General features: G+C 53.9%; 3 protein-coding genes across 3 annotated transcripts; 1 reads left to right on the forward strand and 2 right to left on the reverse strand.

Moving 5' to 3' along the window:
* The first annotated feature begins 2,475 nt into the window (after positions 1 to 2,475).
* Positions 2,476 to 4,370, forward strand: ACKR1 (atypical chemokine receptor 1 (Duffy blood group)). The gene is made up of 2 exons (XM_029055489.2): positions 2,476 to 2,496; positions 3,405 to 4,370. Exons 1-2 carry the CDS (start codon positions 2,476 to 2,478, stop codon positions 4,368 to 4,370), a joined length of 987 nt encoding a protein of 328 aa, XP_028911322.1.
* Positions 4,371 to 13,522: 9,152 nt separating this feature from the next.
* Positions 13,523 to 18,726, reverse strand: LOC100680897 (mucosal pentraxin-like). The gene is given in 3 exon segments (XM_029055490.1): positions 13,523 to 13,643; positions 13,645 to 13,847; positions 18,682 to 18,726. Coding segments are annotated over 3 exon segments (369 nt in total).
* Positions 18,727 to 19,994: 1,268 nt separating this feature from the next.
* LOC100087904 (C-reactive protein-like) lies at positions 19,995 to 22,239 on the reverse strand. The gene is made up of 2 exons (XM_001517670.4): positions 22,131 to 22,239; positions 19,995 to 20,835 (listed from the first exon to the last, which is right to left on the reverse strand). Exons 1-2 carry the CDS (start codon positions 22,189 to 22,191, stop codon positions 20,219 to 20,221), a joined length of 678 nt encoding a protein of 225 aa, XP_001517720.1. The 5' UTR covers positions 22,192 to 22,239; the 3' UTR covers positions 19,995 to 20,218.
* Positions 22,240 to 24,416: the final 2,177 nt, after the last annotated feature.

Consider the following 24,416-nt stretch of genomic DNA (forward strand, 5'->3'; position numbering starts at 1 on the left):
CCCCTTCTCCCCGTCGCCTCTTCTCTGCTCCGCGCGAATCGCCCTCCCCTAAGCGCTCCGGGAAGACGAGACAGGTCCTCCACCGCCCCCCCCCCACACACACACACTCCAGAGAGGGGCAGGACAGGAACCCCCACCGGGGGGCGGGGGTGGACGGAGCCCACCCTCTCCATTATTTCCCCCAAGGTCCTCTCCGCCACTGACAGGAATTGAGGGCGTGGGGGAAGAAGGGGAGGCTCCTCGAAGGAAAAGACAGTGGAAAATCCCTTCCTCCACCCAAAATCCTCTCTCCTAAAGTGGGACAAGCCCTACCCCTTCCAAATAGATGGGGAGACGCCTGGACAGGAGGACGAGGGACGCAAGATGGGGAGCAGGGAGGATGGTCCAGGTTGGCCAGAGCTTCCTAGAGGGGTCTTCAGGGTCCCTTCCCCCTCCCCATTTCCCCAACCCACAGAGTGACCTAGATCCCCACAGGGACCCTCCCACTCCCACCACACAAACACACGCAAACACACACGCCACACCCGCACACATACACGGGCACCCACTAGTGCACCACTATCACCAGGCAACCCAAAAATACAGAGAGTCACACATGCTGACATATATAAGGACAGACAGCACACCGAGGACCACGTTCGCCCACCCACTGAAACACAAAGACACTCAAGGGAGTCACACTCATGTACACAGTGGTATTCACGGATATTCACAAGGGGCTTCACTCATGCCCACAGTGATACCCACAAGACATGCAGACACATCACACTCCACACAGGACATACAGACACATCCCACGCAGATACACAAAGAACACACAGTCACGCACCGGAGAGATTCACACAAAAAAAATACCGGCACAACACATCACACGACACACACAGGACCACATGATAGTCTTGGGAGTCAGAGGACGTGGGTTCTAATCCCCGATCCACCACTTGCCTGCTGTGTGATCTTGGACAAGCCACTTCTCTGTGCCTCAGTTACCTCATCTGTAAAATGGGGATTAAAACTGAGCCCCACGTGGGATACCCTGATTACCCTCTATCCACCCCAGCGCTGAGAACAGTGCTTGGCACATAGTAAGCGCCTAACGAATACCATTATTGTTATTATTATATGCAACACACACAGACACAGAGATACAAATGGGACATGAAGAGATTCCCCCCCCCCCACACACACACAAGGAACACACACACTTAGGCACACTGATTCACTCTGAGACATCTGTCAGACCCCAAATACATACACCCCCCCCACACACACCCCTCACTTGATCTGAGCAGTGAGGTACACACAGGTCACCCATGCAGACACCACACAGAAAGATACCCAAAAGACACACACAGCCATACACACATTGAAAATGAAAACACCCACTGACACAGAGAGATACCCACATATACAACACAAAAGGATATCCACAAGAACCACGCAGAATGACACAAGTAGCCGGTGCTGATACAAAGCCCCACACGGGAAACATACACGTACACACAGTCACCTACAGAGAGATAAACACCCATACCACGCAAAGAGATACCCACAAGACACACACATGCACAGAGAAACCCACAAGTACCTCAGGCAGATAAACGGCCCCATACGGAAAACACACCCATAGACACACTGTCACCTACAGAGTGATAGTCATACCACAGAAGAAATAGCCACAAGACATAGACACACACACACACACAAGCACCCATGCTCATACACAGCACCCCACTCGGGAAACACACCCAAAGACACACTTTCACCTGCAGGCCACAGAAAGAAATATCCACAAGACACACACATACCCAAGTACCCCATGCTGATACGCAGCCCCACAGAGGAAACACACCCATAGACTGTCATCTACAGAGAGATAGTCACACGGACCACAGAAGGAAATACCCACTAAAACACACAACCACAGAAGCCCACAAGTATCCCCATGCCGATACCCAGCTCCACACGGGAAACACTCAAATACAGGCACCCAAGTACTCCAGCTGATACCCAGCTCCACAAGGGAACCACAGATATACACAAACAGCCACTTACAGAGAGATCCACACAACCCCGTGTGGAGAAACACAAACACACACACACACACACACACAGCTTTCTCAAGACTGGAAAGTCCCCCTTCTCCCCAACTCGGCCCCCCTGCCCACCTCCTTCTCCACCTCCCTCCCCCTTTCCTTGATGGTTGGCCCGGGGCCTAGGGCTCTCAGGAAGACCCAGGTCGTTCCCTCGGCGGGGTGGGGGCTCGGCCCTCTTTGGGGGGGAGAGGGCGGAGGTTTCCTGACAGTAGGTGGTTCCCCGCGTCCCCCCGGCTCCTCCCCCGGGGCCCGGCCCGGTGACTTGCCCCGGCCTTGCGGGCTTCGCCACAGAAACCCAGCGTCTTATCTGCCCAGCGCAGCTGCCCCCACGGGGCCGCCACCCGCCCACCGCCCGCCGCCCGCCGCCCTGCCAGGCGCCATGGGAAACTGCCTGTACTCGGTGAGTTTGGGGGCGCTCACCCCGCCGCCCTGTCCTCTCCCATCTCTAAGGTCCCTGCCTCCCCAAATCCCGCCCGCCGCATCCCGGCCCCTTGCCCACCCCAACAAGGTTTGACCCTCCGCTTCCAGACCTCCCTTCCGACCGTGCCAGCGGGAGAAGTGGGTGAGCTCGTCTCCCCACCATCGGGGGGTTCCCACCCTCCTCCCACCCCGGGCTATCCCTCAACCCGAATCCCCCCAAACGGGGGAGTCTCCCCTACCACTTTCCTCCTCCCACCCCGGGGAATTCCCTCGCCCGGGGTGCACCCGTCCCCACCCTCCTCCCAACCCAAGGTGTCCCCCACCCTGAATCCCCTCATCCGGGGGTGTCCCCCATCCTCACCCTCCTCCCACCCCAGGGTAACGACCAGCCTAAATTCCCCAAGCCGGGGATGCCCCACTAACCCTACCCTCCTTCCACTCCGGGCTATTCCCCACCCTGAATCCCTCCCAAACGGGGACGCCCTCCCCCCTCCCCACCCTCCTCCCTCCCCAAAGTGTCCCCCAGCCTGAATCTCCTCACCTCCTGAGGCCCCCCATCCCCACCTTCCTCCGACCCCACCCTGAAACCCCTTACCCGGGCGGTGTCCCCGTCTCCACCTTCCTCCCACCTCAAAGCCTCCCCCACCCTGAATCCCCAAACCTAGGGGTCCCTCCCGTCCCCACCCTGAATCTCCCAGCCCAGAGTGCCCCCCCCCTTACTCGCGCCTTGCTTCGTTACCCGGGGGAGTCCCCGTCTGCCCCCTCCTCCCCCCTCAAAGCCTCCCCCACCCTGAATCCCCTAGCTCGGGGGTGCCCCACCTTATCCGCACCCTCCTCCCCACCCGGGGTGTCCCCCCTAAACCCGGCCCTTCCGCCCCGCCCCCGCAGGAAGCAAGCCTCCCCTACAACTCCACGCAGACAGGCTCCCTCCGGGTGGATGTGGACGATCTGCCTATGCTCAACTACAGCTACTCGGAAGAGGACGAGGACTTCTACCGCGACCTGGACCTGAACCTGGTGGCCCCCTGCCGGTCCTGCCACCTGCTGGGCCCCTCCTCGCTGCCCTTCTTCGCGCTGGTCAGCGCCCTGGGCCTGCTGGCGTCGGCCGCCCTGCTCTACGCCCTGCTGGGCGGCCCGGCCCGCCGCCGGCCCCCGCCCCGGGCCCGGGCGCTGCTAGTCCAGCAGGCGGGGGCCTGCGCCCTCTGCGCCGCCGTGCTGCCCTTCCTGGCGCCCGGCCCCACCTGGCCGCCGGCCCTCTGCCAGCCGGCCGTCGGGGCCTGGTACGCCGGGGCCTTCGCCCAGGCCCTGCTGGTGGCCGGCGGGGCCTGGCCGCGGCCGGACCCCGGTCGGTGCCGCCCGGCGGTCCTGTCCGCCGCCGCCTGGGCGGGCTCGGCCCTCCTGGCCCTGCCGGCCGCCGGCTCCGCCCGGGCGAGCCCGGGCCTGTGCGCCGTGCGGCCGTCGGGCCAGCAGCCGGGCTGGGCCTGGGCCCTGGCGGTCACCTGCGCCGCCGCCTTCCTGCTGCTGCCCCTGGGGCTGGGCGTTGGCTGGGCCGTGCGGAGGGCCCGGGCCGACCCGCTGTGGGCCTGGTTCGCGCTCTGGGCGCCCCACGGGGCCGCCGTGGGCGCCGATGTCCTGGTGCGCCTGGGGGTCGTGCTGCCCTCCTGCCGCGCCCAGCAGGCCCTGGACGTGGCGGGCGACCTGGCCCAGGCCCTCGCCGCGCTGCACTGCCCGGCCGCTCCGCTGGGGGCGCTGCTGCTGCTGCGGCGGCGGCAGAGGAGATCGGCCCGCAACCCCGCCCGCGCCCCCGCCGCCGTCCACCCCGAGGAAGGGGCCTGGACCCTCCATCCCAAATAAAGCCCCCATGCTGCGCCCACCGGGGGGTCGGTCCCTTCTTGCCCCCAGCCCCCTCCCGCCCGGGAGCGCCCTCCCCCCCCCCCCCCCCCCAGCTCGATCAGACGCACACACGCTTCCAGTAGCTTTCCCCGGACGGGGAAGAGAGTCGTCCAATAATAAGAACGTCGGGAATAATAATAACGATGGGATCTGGTGAGCGCTTACTATGTGCGGAGCACTGTTCTAAGCGCTGGGGGAGATACGGGGTCATCGGGTTTGGGGGGCTCTCAGTTAATCCCCGTTTTACAGATGAGGGAACTGGGGCCCAGAGAAGTGAAGTGACTCGCCCACAGTCACGCAGCTGACAAGGGGCGGAGCCGGGAGGCGAACTCGTGACCTCTGACTCCGAAGCCCGGGCTCTTTCCACTGAGCCACGCTGCTTCCCCCACTGTGGGCCAAGCGCTGTCCTAAGCGCTGGGGGAGATACCCGGTGGGGCTGACGGTCTTCCTCCCCCTTTGACGGATGAGGTCACGGAGGCCCGGAGAAGTGAAGAGACTTGCCCGAAGTCACCCCGCTGACAAGTGGCGGGGCCGGGATTAAAATGACAATAAAATAAATAAATGATGGCACTCGTTAAGCGCTTACTGTGTGCCAAGCACTGTTCTAAGCGCTGGGGGGGGGGAATACAAGGTGATCAGGTTGTCCCGCGTGGGGCTCACAGTCTTCATCCCCATTTTACAGATGAGGGGACCGAGGCCCAGAGCAGTTAAGTGACTTGCCCGAGGTCACACAGCTGACGGGTGACCGAGCCGGGATTAGAACCCACGACCGCTGACTCCCCAGCCCGGGCTCTTTCCACTAAGCCACGCCGCTTCTCCGGGGGAGAGGGCTGGGCGAGGGGTCTAGAGGAGGGGAAAGGTCGGAGGGGACTGGGGGGCGTTCGATCTCCAGGGTCCGCCTGTCCGTCTGGCCCTCCTTCAGTTTCCCAAGAGAAGAGACGCTCAGGTCCCCCAGTGATAATAATAACTGTGATAGTGGTTAAGCGCTTATCGTGTGCCAGGCACCGTACTAAGTGTTGGCCGGGGTGGGCGCAAGCACATCGGTTGGACACCGTCTCTGTCCCGCAGGGGGCTCGCGGTCTTAGTTCCCATTTTACAGATGAGGTCACGGAGGCACAGAGAAGTGAAGTGACTTGCCCGAGGTCACACGGGAGACAAATGGCGGAGGTGGTGTTAGAATCCAGGTCCTTCAGACTCCCAGGACCGGGCTCCATCCACTAGGCCACGCTGCTCCCTCTTCACTGTGGGAGGGGCCAGATGCTAAACTCTATGCCCGTGAAGCAGGGGTATTCGTTGTGGGTGTGTATGGTTGTGGTTGTTGATGTGGTCACTTATATGTGCATATGAGTGTGATGGATATGTGTGTAATTGTGTGTATTTTATGCCTCTGTATGTGTTGGTCAGGGGTGTGTGTCTGAGGGAGCCTCTCTGGGTGTCTGAGTGTGTCTCTGATGTGTATTTACAGCTGGGTCTCATTGCCTCTTTCCTCATCCCCCCCATCCCCACGACCTGGGGCCCCCATTATAAGTCCCTTCCCGCTCTCAGGATGCCATGGGATCAGAGGTCAATGACTCACTTAGACCCGTTGGCAGTTTACCCTCCTCCTCGCTTCCTTACTGGGCCCCGGTCGACGCCCTGTTTGGGAATACCGGGGAGGAGGACGGGGAAGGAGGCCCTGTCCAAAGGAGGGGAGGGGAGGAGAAGGCCACTTTGTTCTGATCCATCGCCTGGAATTTCCACTGCGGCCCCTCACCCCAGATCAACTGTCCAGTCCTGCCCCCTCCTCTTTTCAGTCCCCTCCCCAGCCCTGCTATGCTCTCCTCCTTCCCTCTTGCTCTACTTCCTCCGAACCAATCCCGCTCCAATCTTGCTTTCTTCTGCTTACCTTCAGGTCCCAATCCCAAGCCCCCTCCCCAATTTACACACACACACACACACACACACACATACACAAACACACGCACCCAAACACCTGGCCAGCTGCTCCCCGTGGCTATATTGCCCAGCCCCCAGAACCCCTGGGGTGAACTGTGGTTCGATTCTCCATAACCCACCCCTTGACACCCCTCTCAGACCCCGCCACCTGACCCTAGATTGTGCTGAGGGGGTCGTGGAGAGGGGGCCTGGAGTCTTCTCTATCCTGCAGCCGGCTGCTGTTTCAACTGTGTACTGCTTTCTTCCCACCGGGTCGCGCACTCTCCCCCTCCCTCACTTCCTTCCCCTGGATGCCCCTGGTCTTCCCCTTGCCCGGGCAGAAGAAGGGGGAGGGTCAGGAGGGGAGGGGACGGGGAGGAAGAGTGATTGGGGGTGGGGGAGAGGGCGAGCAGAGAGAGGAAGCCGTTCCCCAGGTCCATTCTCGGGGGCTCCTTTTCTCCAACTCCCCACCCTTTGTGTTGCTAAGCAACAGCCAGTCTCATTGTCGATTGGCTGTCCTGTGAGGTGGGCAGTGCCGGGAAGATGGTGCCTCTGGCACATTTAGGGTGGCGGGTGTCCAAGGAGCCTCATGGGGTGACAGGGGAGCGTCAGGGAGCAGCAGGGCCCAAACCAGTCTCACCCCTAACTGACCCACCCGGGCCTACTCCCTCCCTCCTCCAGGGTCCTTTTTTAAACACCCCCCACTCCCTCCCCCCCCCCCCCCGGCACATCCACATACTCTGCTCCCCAAATCCCCTGTCCCCACCCACTCCGTCCCCAGCAGACCCAGGGAGAGGGGTAGTTGGGACAGGACGGGGAGTGACGGAAAATGGTGAGGCCCAATGAGGTTAAGCGACCCGTATAAAGTCACACAGCACGTCAGGGACAGAGACTGGAGGGACTTCTGATCCTGGGTGACCTTGAGCAAGTCACTTAACTTCCCTGTGCCTCGGTTTCCCCATCTATAAAACGGGGATTCGATACCTGTTCTTCAGCCTACTTAAACTGTGAACCTCATGTGGGACAGGGGCTCTGACCTGATTGTCTTTTATCTACCCCAGAGTTTAGAACAGTGCTTGGTACATAGTAAATGCTTAACAAATAGTATTATTATTATTATTATTGAGAAATTGAGTGCCTGGGGCTGGTAAGTGGGGAGGCAAGAGGACTGGGGGAGTCTGTCAAAATGGGACGGGAGACACCGAATGGAAATCTCCCCCTCGTCACCCTCTGAAGAGCATGGACCAAGCCAGAAAAGCTTGGAAGGACGCAGAGAGCAAAACAGTATCTTCAAGCAAGATATACCACCCTTCCTGCCTTCTAGGCCACATCCCTGGGCAGAACTTCCCGGACCAACCAATTAATCAAACAGTCATATTTATTGAGCAGTTACTAAGTTGAGCAGAGCACTGTACTAAGTGCTTGGGACAATACAACGTAACGGAGTCGGCAGACACGTTCCCTACCCACAGGGAGCTTACAGTCTAGAGCGGAAGACAGACACTAACATGTATACTTATACATATATAATTGACAGTTATAGATTTAAGTGCTGTGGGGATGAAGGGCTTGTGGGGTTTGGCCATTCCCTCTGTGGCATCACTGCGGAGGGTGGGGGGCGAGATAGGGAATAATAATAATATTTGTGAAGCATTTACTATGTGTCCAGCACTGTCCTAAGCACTGGGATAGATACAATAATTAAGGCATTTGTTAAGCACTTACTATGTGCCAGGCACTACTAAGCGCTGAGATGGATACAAGCAAATCAGGTTGATCACAGTCCCTGTCCCACGTGGAGCTCACAGTCTCAATTACCATTTTACAGATGAGGTAACTGAGGCCCAGAGAAGTTAAGTGACTTGCCTAAGATCACACAGCTGACAAGTGGCCGAGCTGGGATTAGAACCCATGACCGTCTGACCGAAATGGTTCCACTAGGCCACGCTGCTTCCCATTGTCATTATTATTATCATTGCGATTTATCGTCCAGAACCGTCGCATTAAGGACCGGACTTTCCCTTTCTGCCCCCTGGCACTCGATGATTTCGCCAAATGTGGCCTAGCGCAGTCATTCCACCCTTAGTGCCCGACGGGAATTGTGATTTTAATTAATGACCGCTTCCCCCTTCCCGCCCCCGGACGCCGCCGCTCGGTTTAATTAGCAAGCCCCGAGTCCTCCCTTCGCCAGCACCATCCGAGGGAAATAAGGTTTTAATTGAGCTATTTTCCGGTTCCTCCACGAAGTGGGAGGCGGGGGAGGAGAAACCAGGGGGACGGGGGCGAGGAGATGGGGGAGGATCAACCAGTCGGACCCCTCCCAACCCTTGGGTCTGGGGCCGAGAAGGGACTGGAAAGTGGGCTGAGAGGAAGAAAGCAGAGACTCGATCCAGCAATCCATCATTCCATTTCATTCTATCGTATTTATTGAGTCCTTACAGTGTGCAAAGCGCTATATTAAGAGCTTGGAAAGTACAATACGGCAATAAAGATAGTCCCTGCCCACTGAATGCTATGTGAAGAGCACTGTACTAAGCACTTGGGAGAATACAGGACGACAGAGTGGGTAGACGTGAGGGAAAGGAAAGGAACTGCCCCCCACCCCCGGTTGAAGTGCGAGTGGGGGGCAGTTCTAGTCCTTCGACTTCCACCCCAGTGGCAGTTGGGGTGAGTGGAAGGGATTGAGGTTATAGTGGAGGAGATGGGGGCTTCAGCTTCCACTCTTCCAGAACTGTGGGGAACCCTGACTCTCACCTCTCCTCGATGGATTCCCCTAATATCCTGGGATGTGAGGAGACAGGTACTTAACTCCAGTTAGGATAGGGAGCTATAGGGTGGTCTCTCTCTCTCTCGACAGAGTGGAGGCTGAAGGTGGGATTATTTGGTCACCGGTTATCATTATTACTATCATTATTAAATTGGTTAGGCACAGTTCTAAACTCTGGGGTAGATATGAATTAATCGGATTGGACACAATCCCCGTCCCACTGAAGACTCATTGTCTCAATAGGAGGGATTTTACAGGGCTAGAGAAGTGAAGTGACTTGCCCAAGCTCATACAGCAACCAGTGGCAGAACTGGGATTAGAACCCAGGTCCTCTGACTCCCAGCCCCATGCTCTTTCCACCATGAAAAGAAACAAGAACACAGGCTTGGGAGTCAGATGTCGTGGATTCTATCCCGGCTCCACCACTTGTCTGCTGTGTGACCTTGGGCAAATCATTTCACTTCTCTGGGCCTCAGTTACCTCATCTGTAAAATGGGGATTGAGACTGAGAGCCCCATGTGGGATAGGGACTTTGTCCATCCTGATGACTTTGTCTCTACCCTGGCTCTTAGAACAGTGTTTCGCATATAGTAAGCGCTTAACAAATACCATTATTATTATTATTGTTAGGCCGTGCTGCTTCTCCCTACTTCTCTCTGCGTGTCTCTGCCTCTCGGTCGATCTCTCGCCCCCTTCTCTCTCTCTCGGGGAAGCAGCACGGCTTAGTGGAAAGAGCCCGGGTTTGGGAGTCAAAGACATGGGTTCTAATCCCGGCTCCGCCACTCGTCCGCTGTGTGACCTTGGGTAAGTCACAACTTCTCTGTGGCTCAGTTACCTCATCTGCAAAATGGAGAGCCCCACGAGGGACAACCTGATTACCTTGTATCTACCCCAGCGCTTAGAACAGTGCTTGGCATATAGTAAGTGTTTAACAAATACCATAATAATAATAATTATTATTATTATTATTACTTCTCCTCTCCATCCCTACCCAGCTCCCTCTCCCATCGCCACCACACTCTCCCCTACCAGCCTAATTTCTGCCGCCCCCTTGCGGCCATTTGGCGGCCCTGCAGGTGGCCAGTGGCTCTCCAGGCCCTCGAAGGCAGCGCCGCCAGGGCTTCGCGCGGAGGGCGGCTGGGGATCATAATAATAATATTATTGGTATTTATTAAGCGCTTACTATGTGCAGAGCACTGCTCTAAGCGCTAAGGTAGATACCGAAGCAGCGTGGCTCAGTGGAAAGAGCATGGGCTTTGGAGTCAGGGCTCATGAGTTCGAATCCCAGCTCTGCCACTTGTCGGCTGTGTGATTGTGGGCGAGTCACTTAACTTCTCTGTGCCTCAGTTCCCTCATCTGTAAAATGGGGATTAAGACTGTGAGCCCCACGTGGGACAACCTGATTCCCCTATGTCTACCCCAGCGCTTAGAACAGTGCTCGGCACATAGTAAGCGCTTAACAAATACCAACATTATTATTGTTAACATTATTAATCCCCATCTTACAGATGAGGGAACTGAGGCCCAGAGAAGTGAAGTGACTTGCCCACAGTCACACAGCTGACAAGTGGCAGAGCAGGGATTCGAACCCATGACCTCCGACTCCCAAGCCCGTGCTCTTTCCACTGAGCCACGCTGCCAGGCCCCTCCCTGACCAAGGGTCCCCCGGCCCGCTCTGGGATCCCCCTATCCGAGAATGCCCTCCCCTCTATCCAAACCCCTCCCTTTCTAACCCTTTTTTTAAAATGATATTTCTTAAGCGTTTACCATGGCGCTGTACTAAGTGCTGGAGTAGATCGAAGCTAATCAGGTTTGACACAGACTAGGTCCCACATGGGGCCAAGAGTCTCAACAGTCCATTTTACAGATGAGGTACCTGAGGCACGGAGAAGTGAAGCGACTTGCCCAAAGTCACAGAGGGTCGGGGTCGGGGGTCGGGGGCTGGGGGAAGGGGTACACCGGGGCCCCAAGCTGAGAATTCCCCGCTTCCTATTCCTACCTTTCCCCGGCTTCGTGTCTTTCCCGAGAGGGTAAGGTCGTGCGCAGGAGAACAGATGCTGTAGGGCGGAGAAGGGGGGGGAAGGGGAAAGGAGAGAAGAGAGAGGGGGGGAGGAGAGAGGAGGGAAGGAGAGGAGAGAAGAGGAAAGGAGAGAGGCGGGAGAGGGAGGAGACGAGGGTGAGGGAAGGAAGGAGAGAGGAGGGAGAGGGAGGGAAGGAGAGAGGAGGAAAGGAGAAGAAGGAGGAATGAAGAGGGAGAGGGAAGGGAGGAGAAAAGAGGGAGGAGAGGAGGGAGGGAGAGGAGGGAGAAGAAGGAGAGGAGAGGGAGGGAAGGGGATAAGAGGGATAAGAAAGGAAGGAGAGAGGAGGAATGAAGAGGGAGAGGGAAGGGAGGAGAGAGGAGGGAAGGAGAGGAGAGAGAAGGAGGGGAGGAAAGGGAGGAGAGGAGGGGAGGAAAGATGAGAACGGGGAGGGAGCTGCAGCACGGGGCTGGGTTAGTTTCCAGGAGGAGGCCAGGCTTCGGCAGATAGGCAGCTCGGATCTAAAGCAGGAGCCGCAGTTAGTCACCAGCCCGGCTCTGCTAGACCACACACCCTCTCCCGTCTGTCAGGGAGGGGCTGCTGATGGGGAAGATGATGACTGATGATGATGATGACGACGATCATAATGGGGATGAGGAGAAACTGAAGTAGGAGATGGAGAAGAAAGAGGAATAGAAGGGGAAGGAGGTGGAGAAGGAAAAGGGGGAAGAGAAACAGAAGGAAGGATAGTGTTGAGGAGGAAGAATAGGAAGAGATAGAAGAGGAGGAAGGAAGGAAGAGGAGCAGGAGGAGGAGGAAGAAGAAAAGGAGGAGAAAGAGGAGAGAAGGAGGAAGACGAGGAAGAGGACCAGGAGGAGAAGGGGGAGGAAAAGGGGAGGAGGAGAAGGTGAAGGAAGAGGAGAGCAGGACTGCCAAATGGGTAGAGCACAGGCCTGGGAGTCCGAAGGACCTGGGTTCTAATCCCGGATCAGCCCCTTGTCTGCTGTGTGACCTTGGACAAGTCATTTCACTTTTCTGTGCCTCAGTTCCTCATCTGTAAATTGGGGATTAAGACTGTGAGCTCACTGTGGGACAGAGACCGTGTTTAAACTGATTAGCTTGTTTCTATTCCAGTGCTTAGGACAGTACTTGACGAATCGTAAGCGTTTAACAAATAGCATCATTATTAGGAAGAGGAGGAGGAAGGGGCAGAATAGGAAGAAGAAACAGTTCACCTGGTCTTCATCCTGTCTCGGGGATCAGGGCAGGGAGGGGAGAAAGGAGAGGAAGGGTTGGAAGAGAGGCCGGGGGCCTCTGTTCGTAGAGGCTTAGACTGTAAGCCCGTCAGTGGGCAGGGACTGTCTTATCTGTTGCCGATTTGTACATTCCAAGAGCTTAGTACAGTGTTCTGCACATAGTAAGCGCTCAATAAATATGAATGAATGAATGAATGAATGAATGAATGAATGAATGAATGAATGAATGAATGAATGAATGAATGAATGAGAGAGGGTCGTCACTCCCTCTCGCATAGAGCGACCGGGATGACCCCCGCGGCGGGGGACAGAACGAGCGGGAGGGAGCACTGCGCCCTCTTGCGGACGAGCTCTGTCTGCGCGCTCCTCTCCTCCCAAACCCCTCTCTTTCCAGAGCGGACGCGCTCTCCCTCTTGATTGGAGGAGCGCGCCGTCACTCAGGCCTCTCCTCCAATCAGATACGCTCTATCGCAGAGGCGGCCCTATGAAGGCGGGACCCTCGGGGCCTTCAGTCCGCTGATCATTCATTCATCCATTCAATCGTCTCTATTGAGCGCTTACTGTGTGCAGAGCACTGCGCTAGGCGCTTGGAAAGTACAATTCGGCAACAGAATCTGCGAATCTGGAAGGGGATCCCCAGGCTCTTCCCACCTCTTCTTTCCTCTGCCTCCCTCACTTTCATCCCTCCCTCCCTCCTTTCCTCCTCCCCCACTGTTATTTTTTAATGGTATTGTGAAGTTTTTACTATGTACCAGGCACTGTACTAAGCCCTGGGGTAGACACAAGCTAATAATAATGTTAGTATTTGTTAAGCACGTACTATGTGCAGAGCACTGTTCTAAGTGCTGGGGTAGATACAGAGTAATCAGGTTGTCCCACGTGAGGCTCACAGTTAATCCCCATTTTCCAGATGAGGGAACTGAAGCACAGAGAAGTGAAGTGACTTGCCCGCAGTCACACAGCTGACAAGTGGCAGAGCCGGGATTCGAACCCATGACCTCTGACTCCCAAGCCCGGGCTCTTTCCACTGGGCCATACTGCTTCTCTCAAGGTAGTCCGTTTGGACCAGTCCCTGTCCTCCATGGGGCTCATAGTCTTAATCCCCATTTTACAGATACAGTAAGTGAGGCCCAGAGAAGTGAAATGACTTGCCCAAGGTCACACTCCGAATGAGTCCTGCTCCTGCCCCAGGATGATCTTAGCCTGATCCCCCATCGTGTAGCCCTTCCGCAGCCCCTTCCTCCCCAGAGGCTTCCCATCCACCCAGAACACCACCAACCCAGTTGAAACAGATGTGTCGAGGGACGGGGAGGGCCTCGGTGGCGACGGGGAGGTCATAGACCACCTCCGAGTCCCCCTCGGCCACCAGGTACTCTTTGACTTCCTTGAAGAGGAGGATCTCGTTGGCCTGGGTCCAGATGGCATAGGAGAAGAGGCTGTAACTGCGGGTCAGGTCGGATCCAGTCACAGAGAAGTGAAGTGACTTAGCCAAGATCACATAGCAGAGAAGTGGTGGAATCAGGACAAGAACCCAGGTCCTTCTGATTCCCAGGCCTGTGCTCTCTATCCACTAGACCATCCTGCCTCTCACTTCTCACAGGTGTTGCCTAGTGGATAGAGCACAGGCCTGGAAGTCAGAAGGACCTGAGTTCTAACCCCGCTCTGTCACTTGTCTGCTGTGTGACCTTGGGCAAGTCACTTAACTTCTCTGTGACTCAGTCCCTCATCTGGAAAATGAGGATTGGGACTGTGAGCCCCATGTGGGACATAGATTGGGTCCAAACCCATTAGCTTGTAGCTACCCCAGCGCTTTACTGGAGTGCCTGGCACATAGTAAGCGCATAACAAATACCATAAAAGCAAAAAAGTGGGTGGCGGTCAGAGCTGGGGAGCGGAGTTAGGAGGCAGCAGAAGCCTCCCAAAAGGAGAAATGGGTGCCAGATTCAGAATCCCCGAACCCCAATCTTCCCCTCGTCCACTCCAAGCCACCCGGCCGGGCCCAGTCCCCTTCCACTGATCTCCCCAGAGACCTCTGACTTTTCTCCATTCATTCAATAGTATTTATTGAGTGCTTACTATGTGCAGAGCACTGAACTAAGCGCTTGGAATGTACAAATCAGCAACAGATAGAGACGGTCCCTGCCCATTGACGGGCTTACAGTCTAATCGGGGGAGTCAGAGAGACGAAAACAATAGCAATAAATAGAATCAAGGGGATGAACATCTCATTAAAACAGGTCTCCCACCCCTCTCTCTTTCTCTCCATCCCTCCCTCCATCCCATCCCGTCCTCCTACATCTCTGGGCAGTTGTCCCGGAGAGGGCCCCAAGGATCAGGAACCAAGCTAGCTGCATCTTCACGTCCTTTCCTGGGCCGGAGATAACAGGCATGGAGCTCAGACCTGGGATTCCCCGCCGCCTCGATCCCCTCCCTGCCCGCCGGGTATGGCATTTATACCAGCCGGGCAGGGGTGCCCCCTCCCCACTGTGGGAAAACATTAACAGAATCAGCAGGTGGATAAAGGCAGCCGTTCCCCTCCCCTTGGTTCTTTTACCCTCTCCCCCGCCCGGCATCCCTCTGCCATTTGCCATCTGCTGCTGTCCCTCTCTGCCACCTGAGAGACACATAGTATATTCATCAGGAAACTTTTTAATGTTATCTCTTAAGCTCTGACTCATGATAATACCAATGAGAATTGTGTTATTTCTTAAGCTCTTACTCTGTGCCAGGTACTGTACTAAGTACCAGGGTGGACAGAAGAAAATCGAGTTGGACACAGTCCCTGTCTCATGTGGGGCTCAAAGTCTCGATCCCCATTTTACAGATGAGGAGGATGAGGCACCGAGTAGTGAAGTACCTTGTCCAAGGTCGCATAGCAGGCAAGTGGCAGAGCCGTGATTAGAGCCTATGACCTTCTGACTCCCAGGCCCGTGCTCGATCCTCTATGCCATGCTGCTTCTCTATGCTGCTTATTCTGTGCCACTGAGGCACTGGGGTAGACACGAGCTAATCAGAATAGGCACAGTCCAGGTCCCACGTGGGGCTCACAGTCTTAATACCCATTTTACAGATGGGGTAACTGAGGTCTAGAGTGGTGAGGTGACTTGCCCAAGGTCCCACAGCAGACCAGTGGTGGAGCCAGGGATAGAACCCAGGTTCTTCCGACTCCCAAGCCAGGTCTCTGTCCAGTAGGCCATGCTAGTTCTTGATATGAATTCTACTTGGGACAGACATGAAAGCTGCAGATCGAAGATTTGAAACCAACACGGGTTTTTCTCATAGACTCCCCACTTGTAAACTGAATACACTCATCACTACCATTGTTCATTCATTCCATTCATTCGATCATATTTATTGAACACTTACTGTGTGCAGAGCACCGTACTAAGCGCTTGGGAAAGTACAGCACAACAATGAACAGTGACATTCCCTGCCCACCACCAGCTTACAGTCTGGAGCTGGGGAGAACAGACATCAATACAAATAAATAAAAATACAGATGTGTACATACGGGCTGTGAGGCTGGGAGGGGAGAAAAGCAAAGGGAACAAGTCAGAGTGATGCGCTAGGGAGTGGGAGATGAACAAAGGTGGAGTTTAGTCTGGAAAGGCCTCTTGGAGGAGATGTGCCTTCAGTAAAGCTTTGTAGCAGGGGAAAATAATCGTCTGTGGGGATTTGAGGAGAGAGAGCATTCCAGGCCAGAGGCAGGATGCGGGCTAGGGGTCGGCGGTGAGATAGGTGAGATGGAGGCACAGTGAGAAGGTTAGCATTAGAGGAGAGGAGTGGGTGGGTTGGTTTGTAGGAGAGAAGCATGGTGAGGTAGGAGGGGGCAAGGTGGTGGAGGGTTTTAAAGTCAATGGTGAGGAGTTTTTGTTTGACGCGGAGGTCGATGGGCAACCCCTGGAGTTTTTTTTTGGGGGGGGGGTGACATGTCCTGAACGTTTTTGTAGAAAAATGATCCTGGCAGCAGAGTAAAGTATGGACTGGAGTGGGGAGAGAGAGAAGTCTGGGAGGTCAGCAAGGAGGCTGATGCAGTAATCCAGATGGGATAGGATGAGTGATTGTATGAATGCAGTAGCAGTTTGGATGAAGAGGAAAGGGCGGATTTTAACTATGTTGTGAAGGTGAGATCGGCAGAATTTAGTGATGGATTGAATATGTGAGTCAAATAACAGAGAGGAATCAAGGATAGAGCCAAGGTTAAGGGATTGTGAGACAGAGAGGATAGTGGTGACATCTACAGTGGTGGAAAAGTCAGGGGGAGGACAGGGTTTGGGTGGGAAGAGAGGATTTCTGTTTTGGATGTGTTAAGTTTGAGGTGACGGGAGGACATCCAAGTTGAGATGTCTTGAAAGCAGCAGGAGATGCGAGACTAGAGAGAGGGAGAGAGGTCAGGGCTGCAGATGTAGATTTGGGTATCATCTGCATAGAGGTGATAGTTGAAGCCATGGGAGCGAATGAGTTCTCCCAGGGAGTGAGCATAGATGGAGATTAGAAGGGGACCAAGAACTGAACCTTGACAGACCCTCACAATTAGGGGGTGGGAGGCAGAGGAGGAACCCGCAAAGGAGACTGAGAATGAACTGCCAGAAAGATGAGGGGAACCAGGAGAGGACAGAGACAGTGAAACCAAGGTTGGATAACATTTCCAGAAGAGAGCGGTCCAGTGTCGAAGGCAGCTGAGAGGTCGAGAAGGATTAGGATGGAGTGGAGGCCACTGGATTTGGCAAGAAGGTGATCATTGGTCACCTTTGAGAGGGTGGTTTCTGTAAATTGAAGGGGATGGAAACCAGATTGGAGGGGGCCGAGGAGAGAATTGGAGGAGAGGAATTTGAGACAACGGGTGTAGACAACTCGTTCAAGGAGTTGGGAGAGGAATGGTAGTAGGGAGATGGGTGGGGATATGGTCTCTGATTAACCTGTCCTGATGCCAACTGGACTGTGCGATTCTGAGGGAAGTCCATCCCGATATCAAACCAACCTGGGGAGCTCCATTGTCCCCTAAACCGTCAGTCAGTCGTATTTATTGAGCACTTAGTGTATGCAGAGCACTGTACTGAGCGCTTGGGAGAGTACAATAGAACAAGATAACAGACACGATACCTGCCCACAACGAGCTTACAGTCTAGACGGGGAGACAGACATTAATAGAAATAAATAAAACTTCAGATAGGACATGAGTGCTGAGGGGCGATGAATAAAGGGATCAAGTCAGAGAAACACAGAAGGGAATGCTTGGCACATAGTAAGTGCTTAACAAATACTATAATTATTATTAATAATAATAATGACAGGAGGGCTTAGCTGGGAAGGCCTCTTGGAGGAGTTGTGCCTTCAATAAGGCTTTGAAGGTGGGTAGAGTAATTGTCTGTTGGATATGAAGAGGGAGGGAGTTCCTGGACAGAGGCAGGACGTGGACAAGTGGTCGGTGGTGAGATGGACACCTGGGACTCGCAGGATTAACCGCCATTTTACAGATGAGGTAACTGAGGCCCAAAGAAGTGACGTGACTTGCCCAACGTCACCCAATAGACAAGTGATAAATCCAGGGCTAGAACCCAGGTTCTCCTGACTCTCAGGCCCAGACTCTTTCCCCTAAGCCAAGCTTCTTCTCAGGAAGTGCTCAGTAAATACCACTGATTGATGGATTGACTTTAAGGCAGTAGATCAGTCAGTCCATCAATTATTGAGCACCAGCTGAAAGAAGACAGCACTGTAGTAGGCTCTTGGGAGAGTATAAAGGTAATGCATGAGTACAGATTAGGTGCATCTTTCCAAAGATGGAATAACTAGAATTCCAGGTGATATTCCAGGATGGAGATCACTGTTTATCTTTTAAGGCAGAACTCTGGCTTTTTTAAAAATCACATCCCCGCTGGTGCCTAACACTGATTTTGATTTTTTTTGATCCAATGATTTGAAACAGCAGAGAAGCAGCGTGGCCAGGTGGATAGAGCACAGGCCTGGATTTAGGTGTCTGTAGTACTTTCCCAAGCATTTAATATAGCACAGTGCATCAGATCAATAAATAATGATGGCATTTGTTAAACGCTTACTATGTGTCAAGCGCTGTTCTAAGCGCTGGGGTAGATGAAAGCTAATAAGATTGGACACAGTCCCTTTCCCACATGGGGCTTACAGTCTTAATCTCCATTTTACAGATGAGGTAACCGAGTCACAGAGAAGTGAAATGACTTGCCTAAGGTCACACAGCAGAAAAGTGGTGGAGCCAGGCCATCGAATTCCCAGGCCTATGGTCTATCCACTAGACCATGCTGCTTCTTGTGGCTCAACAGCTCCTCTCCCTCCAGTGTTACTTTAATTTTCCTTTGGGAACCAATGTGCTTTGAGCTATCAGCCATAGTGCTATTAGCTATTAATTGAAAGATGATTAACTGGAAGTAGTTAATTAATTAGCTAATGAGTTCCCAGCACTCCAAGTCAAATAAACCCATCAGCCGTCTCCAGCACTTAGGACTGCATTTATAGCACTCCTCGGCAATTTGGAGTATATTTTTGTTCAGTGAAACATTCAATTATTTATCTTGTCTCTGTTAAAACGGTTGACTCTCTTCTTTTTTTTTTGTGGTATTTGTTCAGTGCTTAGTATGTGCCAGGCACTGTACTAAGCGCTGAGGAAGATACAAGCTAATCAGGCCGGAAACGATCCGTGTGCCACATGGGGCTCACAGTCTTGATCCCCGTTTTCCAATTGAGGGAACTGAGGCCCAGGGAAGTGAAATGACTTGCCCAAGGTCAACAGCAGACGAGTGGCAGAGCCGGGATTAGAACCCAGGTCCTTCTGACTCCCAGGCCCGTGCTCTATCCATTAGGCCACACCGCTTCTCTTTACCTGTCATCCCTCTACTGTGTTATCCCCAGTGTCCAGTGTAGGGCCTAGTCCTCTATATGTGGAGGGGGAGGAGGAGGAGCAGGAGGAGTGGCATTTATTGAGAGGACATTGTACTAGGCGCTTGGGAAATTACAGCAGAAACTAGACGCCCATTTCCTGTCCTCAAGGAGCTTACATCCTAATGAAGGAGACAGAGCGGGCTCAGAAGAAATAATGATCCAGACAAAAATTCAATCAATCATATTTATTGAGCACTTACTGTATGCGGAGCCATGTACTGAGCGTGTGAGAGAGTACAAAATAGAATTAGTAGAAACAATCCCTGCCATCAAGGAGTTTACATTCTAGTAGAAGAGATCAATCATCAATCAATCAATGATATAAGTCAATCAATTGATCGTATTTATTGAGCTCTTACTGCATGCAGGGTGCTGTATTAAGCGCTTATCATTGAGCATTTACTGTGTGCAGAGCAGTGTGCTAAGGGTCTAGGAGAGTACAGTACAACAGAATTAGCAGACGCGTTCCCTGCTCATAACGGGCTGCGGGAATCAATGGTATTTACTGATCACCAACTGTGTGCAGAGCACTATACTAAACACTTGGGAGAGAACAGTAGAGTTAGTAGATCCGGTCCCTGGGTTTGTAGGGCGGTGCTATTTATCGAGCGCTTCTTGGGTGCAGCACACTGTACTGAGCACTTGGGAAAGTTCAACCGACCGATCGCCGCAGCATTTGCGGTATTTGCTGAGCGCTCACTATGTACTGTGCACGGGGTGGAGGCGCGACGGCAGACGGATCGGACACGATTCCTCTAGACCTCGTTTTGGGTAGGGAACGTGTCCTTTTATCGTCGCGTCGTACTCCCCCAACCGCTTAGTACAGTGCTCTGCGCCCCGTAAGCGCTCGGTAAAGACGATCGACGGACCGACCGACAGGGTGCCCACCACCAAGGAAATCCTCTGCAGGCCGCAGCCGCGAGGGCCCGCTGACCCCCTCCCTCAGTACCACATATGAGGCGCAGTGACCACGGAGCCTTTCTCCTCATAGGTCATCTCGTACCAGTTCAGGAAATTCGGGCTAGTGATTCCCCCGCTGTCCACAGCCCTGATCTGGTCCAGGGTCAACACCGAATCCCACATGAAAACATCCCCTATCTCTCCGACGAAGGACTTCTTCTCTTTGAACCCCCCTCCCCATGAGTCCTGATCCTGTCCCAAGATGATCCGGGCGCCCCTGCTCACCGAGTATCCCTTCTGCAAACCTTTCCTCACCAGGGGATTCCCGTCTAGGAAGAGCTGGACGAGGCCGGAGGCGGACTCCCAGGTGAAGCAGTACTGCCTGGGAGCCGGATAGGTCTCCTTGACCGTGTAGTAGACGGTCTCCCCGCCGATGCTCACGCTGAACACTGCAGATCCTGCCTCCTTGAAGAGGAGGACGTCATTGCTGTTGCCTTGGGTGGCCAAGGAGAAGAGGCTGTAGGGACGGTTCAGGTCCGAGTAAGCTCGAAGACACACGGTGAGGTTCCTCAAGGCCTTGTCCAGCTGAGGCGACAGGGTCACGTAGGAATCGGACGACGTTCTCGGGAATATGAACACTTTCCCTCCCAGGTTTATGGCTGAGGAGGAGCCGGGGGAGAAAAATCATGTTGGTATTTGTTAAGCGCTTACTAGGTGCAGAGCGCTGTTCTAAGCGCTGGGGGTGATACAGGGTAATCAGGTTGTCCCACGGGAGGCTCACAGTTAATCCCCATTTTACAGATGAGGGAACTGAGGCACAGAGAAGTTAAGAGACCTGCCCAAGGTCACACAGCTGACAAGGGGCAGAGCCGGAAGTCGAACCCATGACCCCCGACTCCGAAGCCCAGGCTCTTTCCACTGAGCCACGCTGCTTCACGGAGGTTTTGGGGGGGGGGGGTTATTGTGAGTTTTTTATGGTATTTGTTAAGCCCTTACTATTTGTCAGGTGCTGTGCTAAGCACCGGGGTAGAGATAAGGAGGAGCATGGCCTAGTGGATAGAGCACAGGCCTGGGAGTCAGGAGATCATGGGTTCCAATCCTGGCTCCGCCACTTGTCTGCTGGGTGACCTTGGGCGAGTCACTTCATTTCTCTGTGCTTCAGTCACCTCATCTGTAAAATGGGGATTGAGACTGCGAGCTTCATGTGGGACAGGGACTGTGCCCAATCTGATTTGCTTATATCCTCCCCAGTGCTTAGTACAGTGCCTGGCACATAGTAAGTGCTTAACGAGTCCCATAATTATTATTAATGGGGCTCACGGCTTTAATGCAAAGAAGGCACTTAACAACTACCAAGCACTTAGTACAGTGCTCTGCACATAGCGCCTAACAACTACCAAGTGCTTAGTACAGTGCTCTGCTATAGTAAGCGCTTAACAATCCCCAAATGCTTAGTACATTAGTACAGAGAAGCAGCGTGGCTCAGTGGAAAGAGCACGGACTTTGGAGTCAGAGGTCATGAGTTCCAATCCCCGCTCTGCCACTTGTCAGCTGTGGGACTGTGGGCAAGTCACTTCACTCCTCTGGGCCTCAGTTACCTCATCTGGAAAATGGGGATTAAGACTGTGAGCCCCACGTGGGACAACCTGATTCCCCCGCGCCTCCCCCAGCGCTTAGAACAGTGCTCTGCACATAGTAAGCGCTTAACAAATACCAACGTTACCAACGTTATTACAATGTTCAGCCATAGTAAGCCCTTAACTGCTACCAAGGGCTTAGTATAGTGTTTGGCACATGGTAAGCACTTAGCAACTACCAAGGGCTTAGTATAGTGTTTAGCACTTAACCACTCCCAGCTGCTTAGTACAGTGCTCAACACATAGTAAGCACCCAATCGATACCACTGATGCATCGATTCTTTCTCTGATGAAGACCACCGGGGCATGTATCCTACCTTCCTGGACCGCTGTGCTTGAAGCCACAGAGAGAAGCAGGAGAGGCAGAAGGATCTCCATGATCCCGTCCCTTCTTCCGCGGCGATGACTCAGGGATGGAGAGATCCCAACGACCCCCTCGCGGACCACACCCCGACCCCTCCCTCTCTCCGGAGGGACCGTCCAATCCTGGCCTTCCCGCTGGGCAGTTGGGAGGACGATCCCGCGTGAGGAAAAATCGATGGGGGTTACTCATTAGAGAATCATGACCTTCTGGGCTCTGGGGGAGGGAGACTTCCTGACCGGAGACTGGATTTTGAGATTCAACTGGATATTGGCACGTGCGGCGTGGCCCAGTGGCTAGATCCGGGACCCTGGAGTCAGAAAGACCTGGGTTCTAATCTCAGCTCGGCCACTTGTCTGCTGGGTGACCTCGGGAAAGTCACATCACTTCTCTGGACTTTGGATACCTCACCTGGGAAATGGGGATTAAGACTATGAGCCCCATGTGGGACAGGAACTGTGTCCAACATGATTGATTAGGACGGTGGCCCCTATATTAATGTCTGTCTCCCCCTCTAGACTCTTCATCTCCTACACAGCCAAGGAGACCTACCCCTCTCCCAGACACTACTGCTTCCGGCCTCGTGGGCAGGAAATGTATCTCTTTATTGTTTTACTCCAGTCTCCCAAGCGCTTAGTACAGTCGCCGCACAAAGTAAGTGTTCAAGAAATACGATTGAGTGAATCCAATGGATGAATGAATGCTAGGGACTGTGAACTGTGTTTACCGTTTCTGTCCTTGGGCAGAGATCCTGCCCATTCCTAGGATCACTGTCCTCTCGGACAAAGGGGTCCAGGGTTCCCCTGACGATCTGTTTATTTGCTATTGTTTTAATGAGATGTTCTTCCCCTTGATTCGATTTATTGCCATTGTTCTCGTCTGTCCGTCTCCCCCGATCAGACCGTGCGCCCGTCAAAGGGCAGGGATTGTCTCTATCTGTTGCCGATTTGTACATTCCAAGTGCTTAGTCCAGTGCTCTGCACATAGTAAGCGCTCAATAAATAAATACTATTGGATGTGAGCCCCCCTCTCTCTCCCCACCCCACCCCAGGACTCCGGGAAGTCAGTGCAGGGGAAATTCTGCCCAGGCTTGTGTACCTGCACAGCAGTGCGTCTCTGCCTCTGTGTCATCTGTGTGTCCCTGGATCTCTCCGTATATCTATATATCTGTATATGTCTGTAACTTATTTATTTATGTATATTAATGTCTGTCTCTCCCTCTAGACTGTGAGCTCGTTATGGGCAGGGAATGTGGCCATTTGTTGTCACATTGTCCTCTCCCAAGTGCTTAGTACAGCGCTCTGCACCCAGTAAGCACTCAATAAATACCATTGTATGAATAAATGAATGAACCCCAGCTTTGACCTAAGCCTACCCCAGCTCTAACCCCCACCCCAACCCAACCAAAATCCCTAGTCCCTCCCAACCCCTGATGCCAAGCTTCTCATCTCTTTCCCAGAGCGGCCTTGACCTCTGACCCCCTAGGCCAGATCGGAGAATCATTGACACGGTGAGATAACGGGCACCGGTGCTGGGGAGTGAGCCGGGGGATTAGACCCCGATCAAAGATGCAGCAGCGGACGCAGATGTCAGTCAGTCGGTCATATTTATTGAGAGCTTACTGTATGCAGAGCACTGGACTAAATGTTTGGGAGAATGCAATATGACACGACGTGCAGGCTGGATTGTAGTCCGAGGGTAGCGAGGTGAGGTAGGAGGGGGCAAAAATGATGGAGTACTTGGTGAGGAGTTGCTGTTTGATGCGGAGGCGGATGGGCAACCACGGGAGGTTCTTGAAGACCTATCCGTGTCGTTTTGGTAGAAAAATGATCCGGCCGGCAGAGTGAAGTATGGACTAGGGTGGGGAGAGACGGGAGGCTGGAAGGTCAGCAAGGAGGCTGGTAGAATGAGTCATGAGTTCGAATCCCGGCTCTGCCCCCTGGCAGCTGTGTGACTGTGGGCAAGTCACTTCACTTCTCTGCGCCTCAGTTCCCTCATCTGTAAAATGGGGATGAACTGTGAGCCCGCCGTGGAACAACCTGATGACCCTGTATCTACCCCAGCGCTTAGAACAGTGCTCGGCACATAGTAAGCGCTTAACAAATACCAACGTTACTATTAGAATAGTCAAGGTGGAATAGGATAAATGCTTGGATTTACAAGGTAGCCGTTTGGAGGGAGAGGAAAGGGCGGATTTTAGCGACGCTGTGAAGGTTGAACCGACAGGATTTAGTGATGGATT

This window comes from Ornithorhynchus anatinus, chromosome X5, assembly GCF_004115215.2.
Source record: "Ornithorhynchus anatinus isolate Pmale09 chromosome X5, mOrnAna1.pri.v4, whole genome shotgun sequence".
Taxonomy (NCBI): Eukaryota; Metazoa; Chordata; class Mammalia; order Monotremata; family Ornithorhynchidae; genus Ornithorhynchus; species Ornithorhynchus anatinus.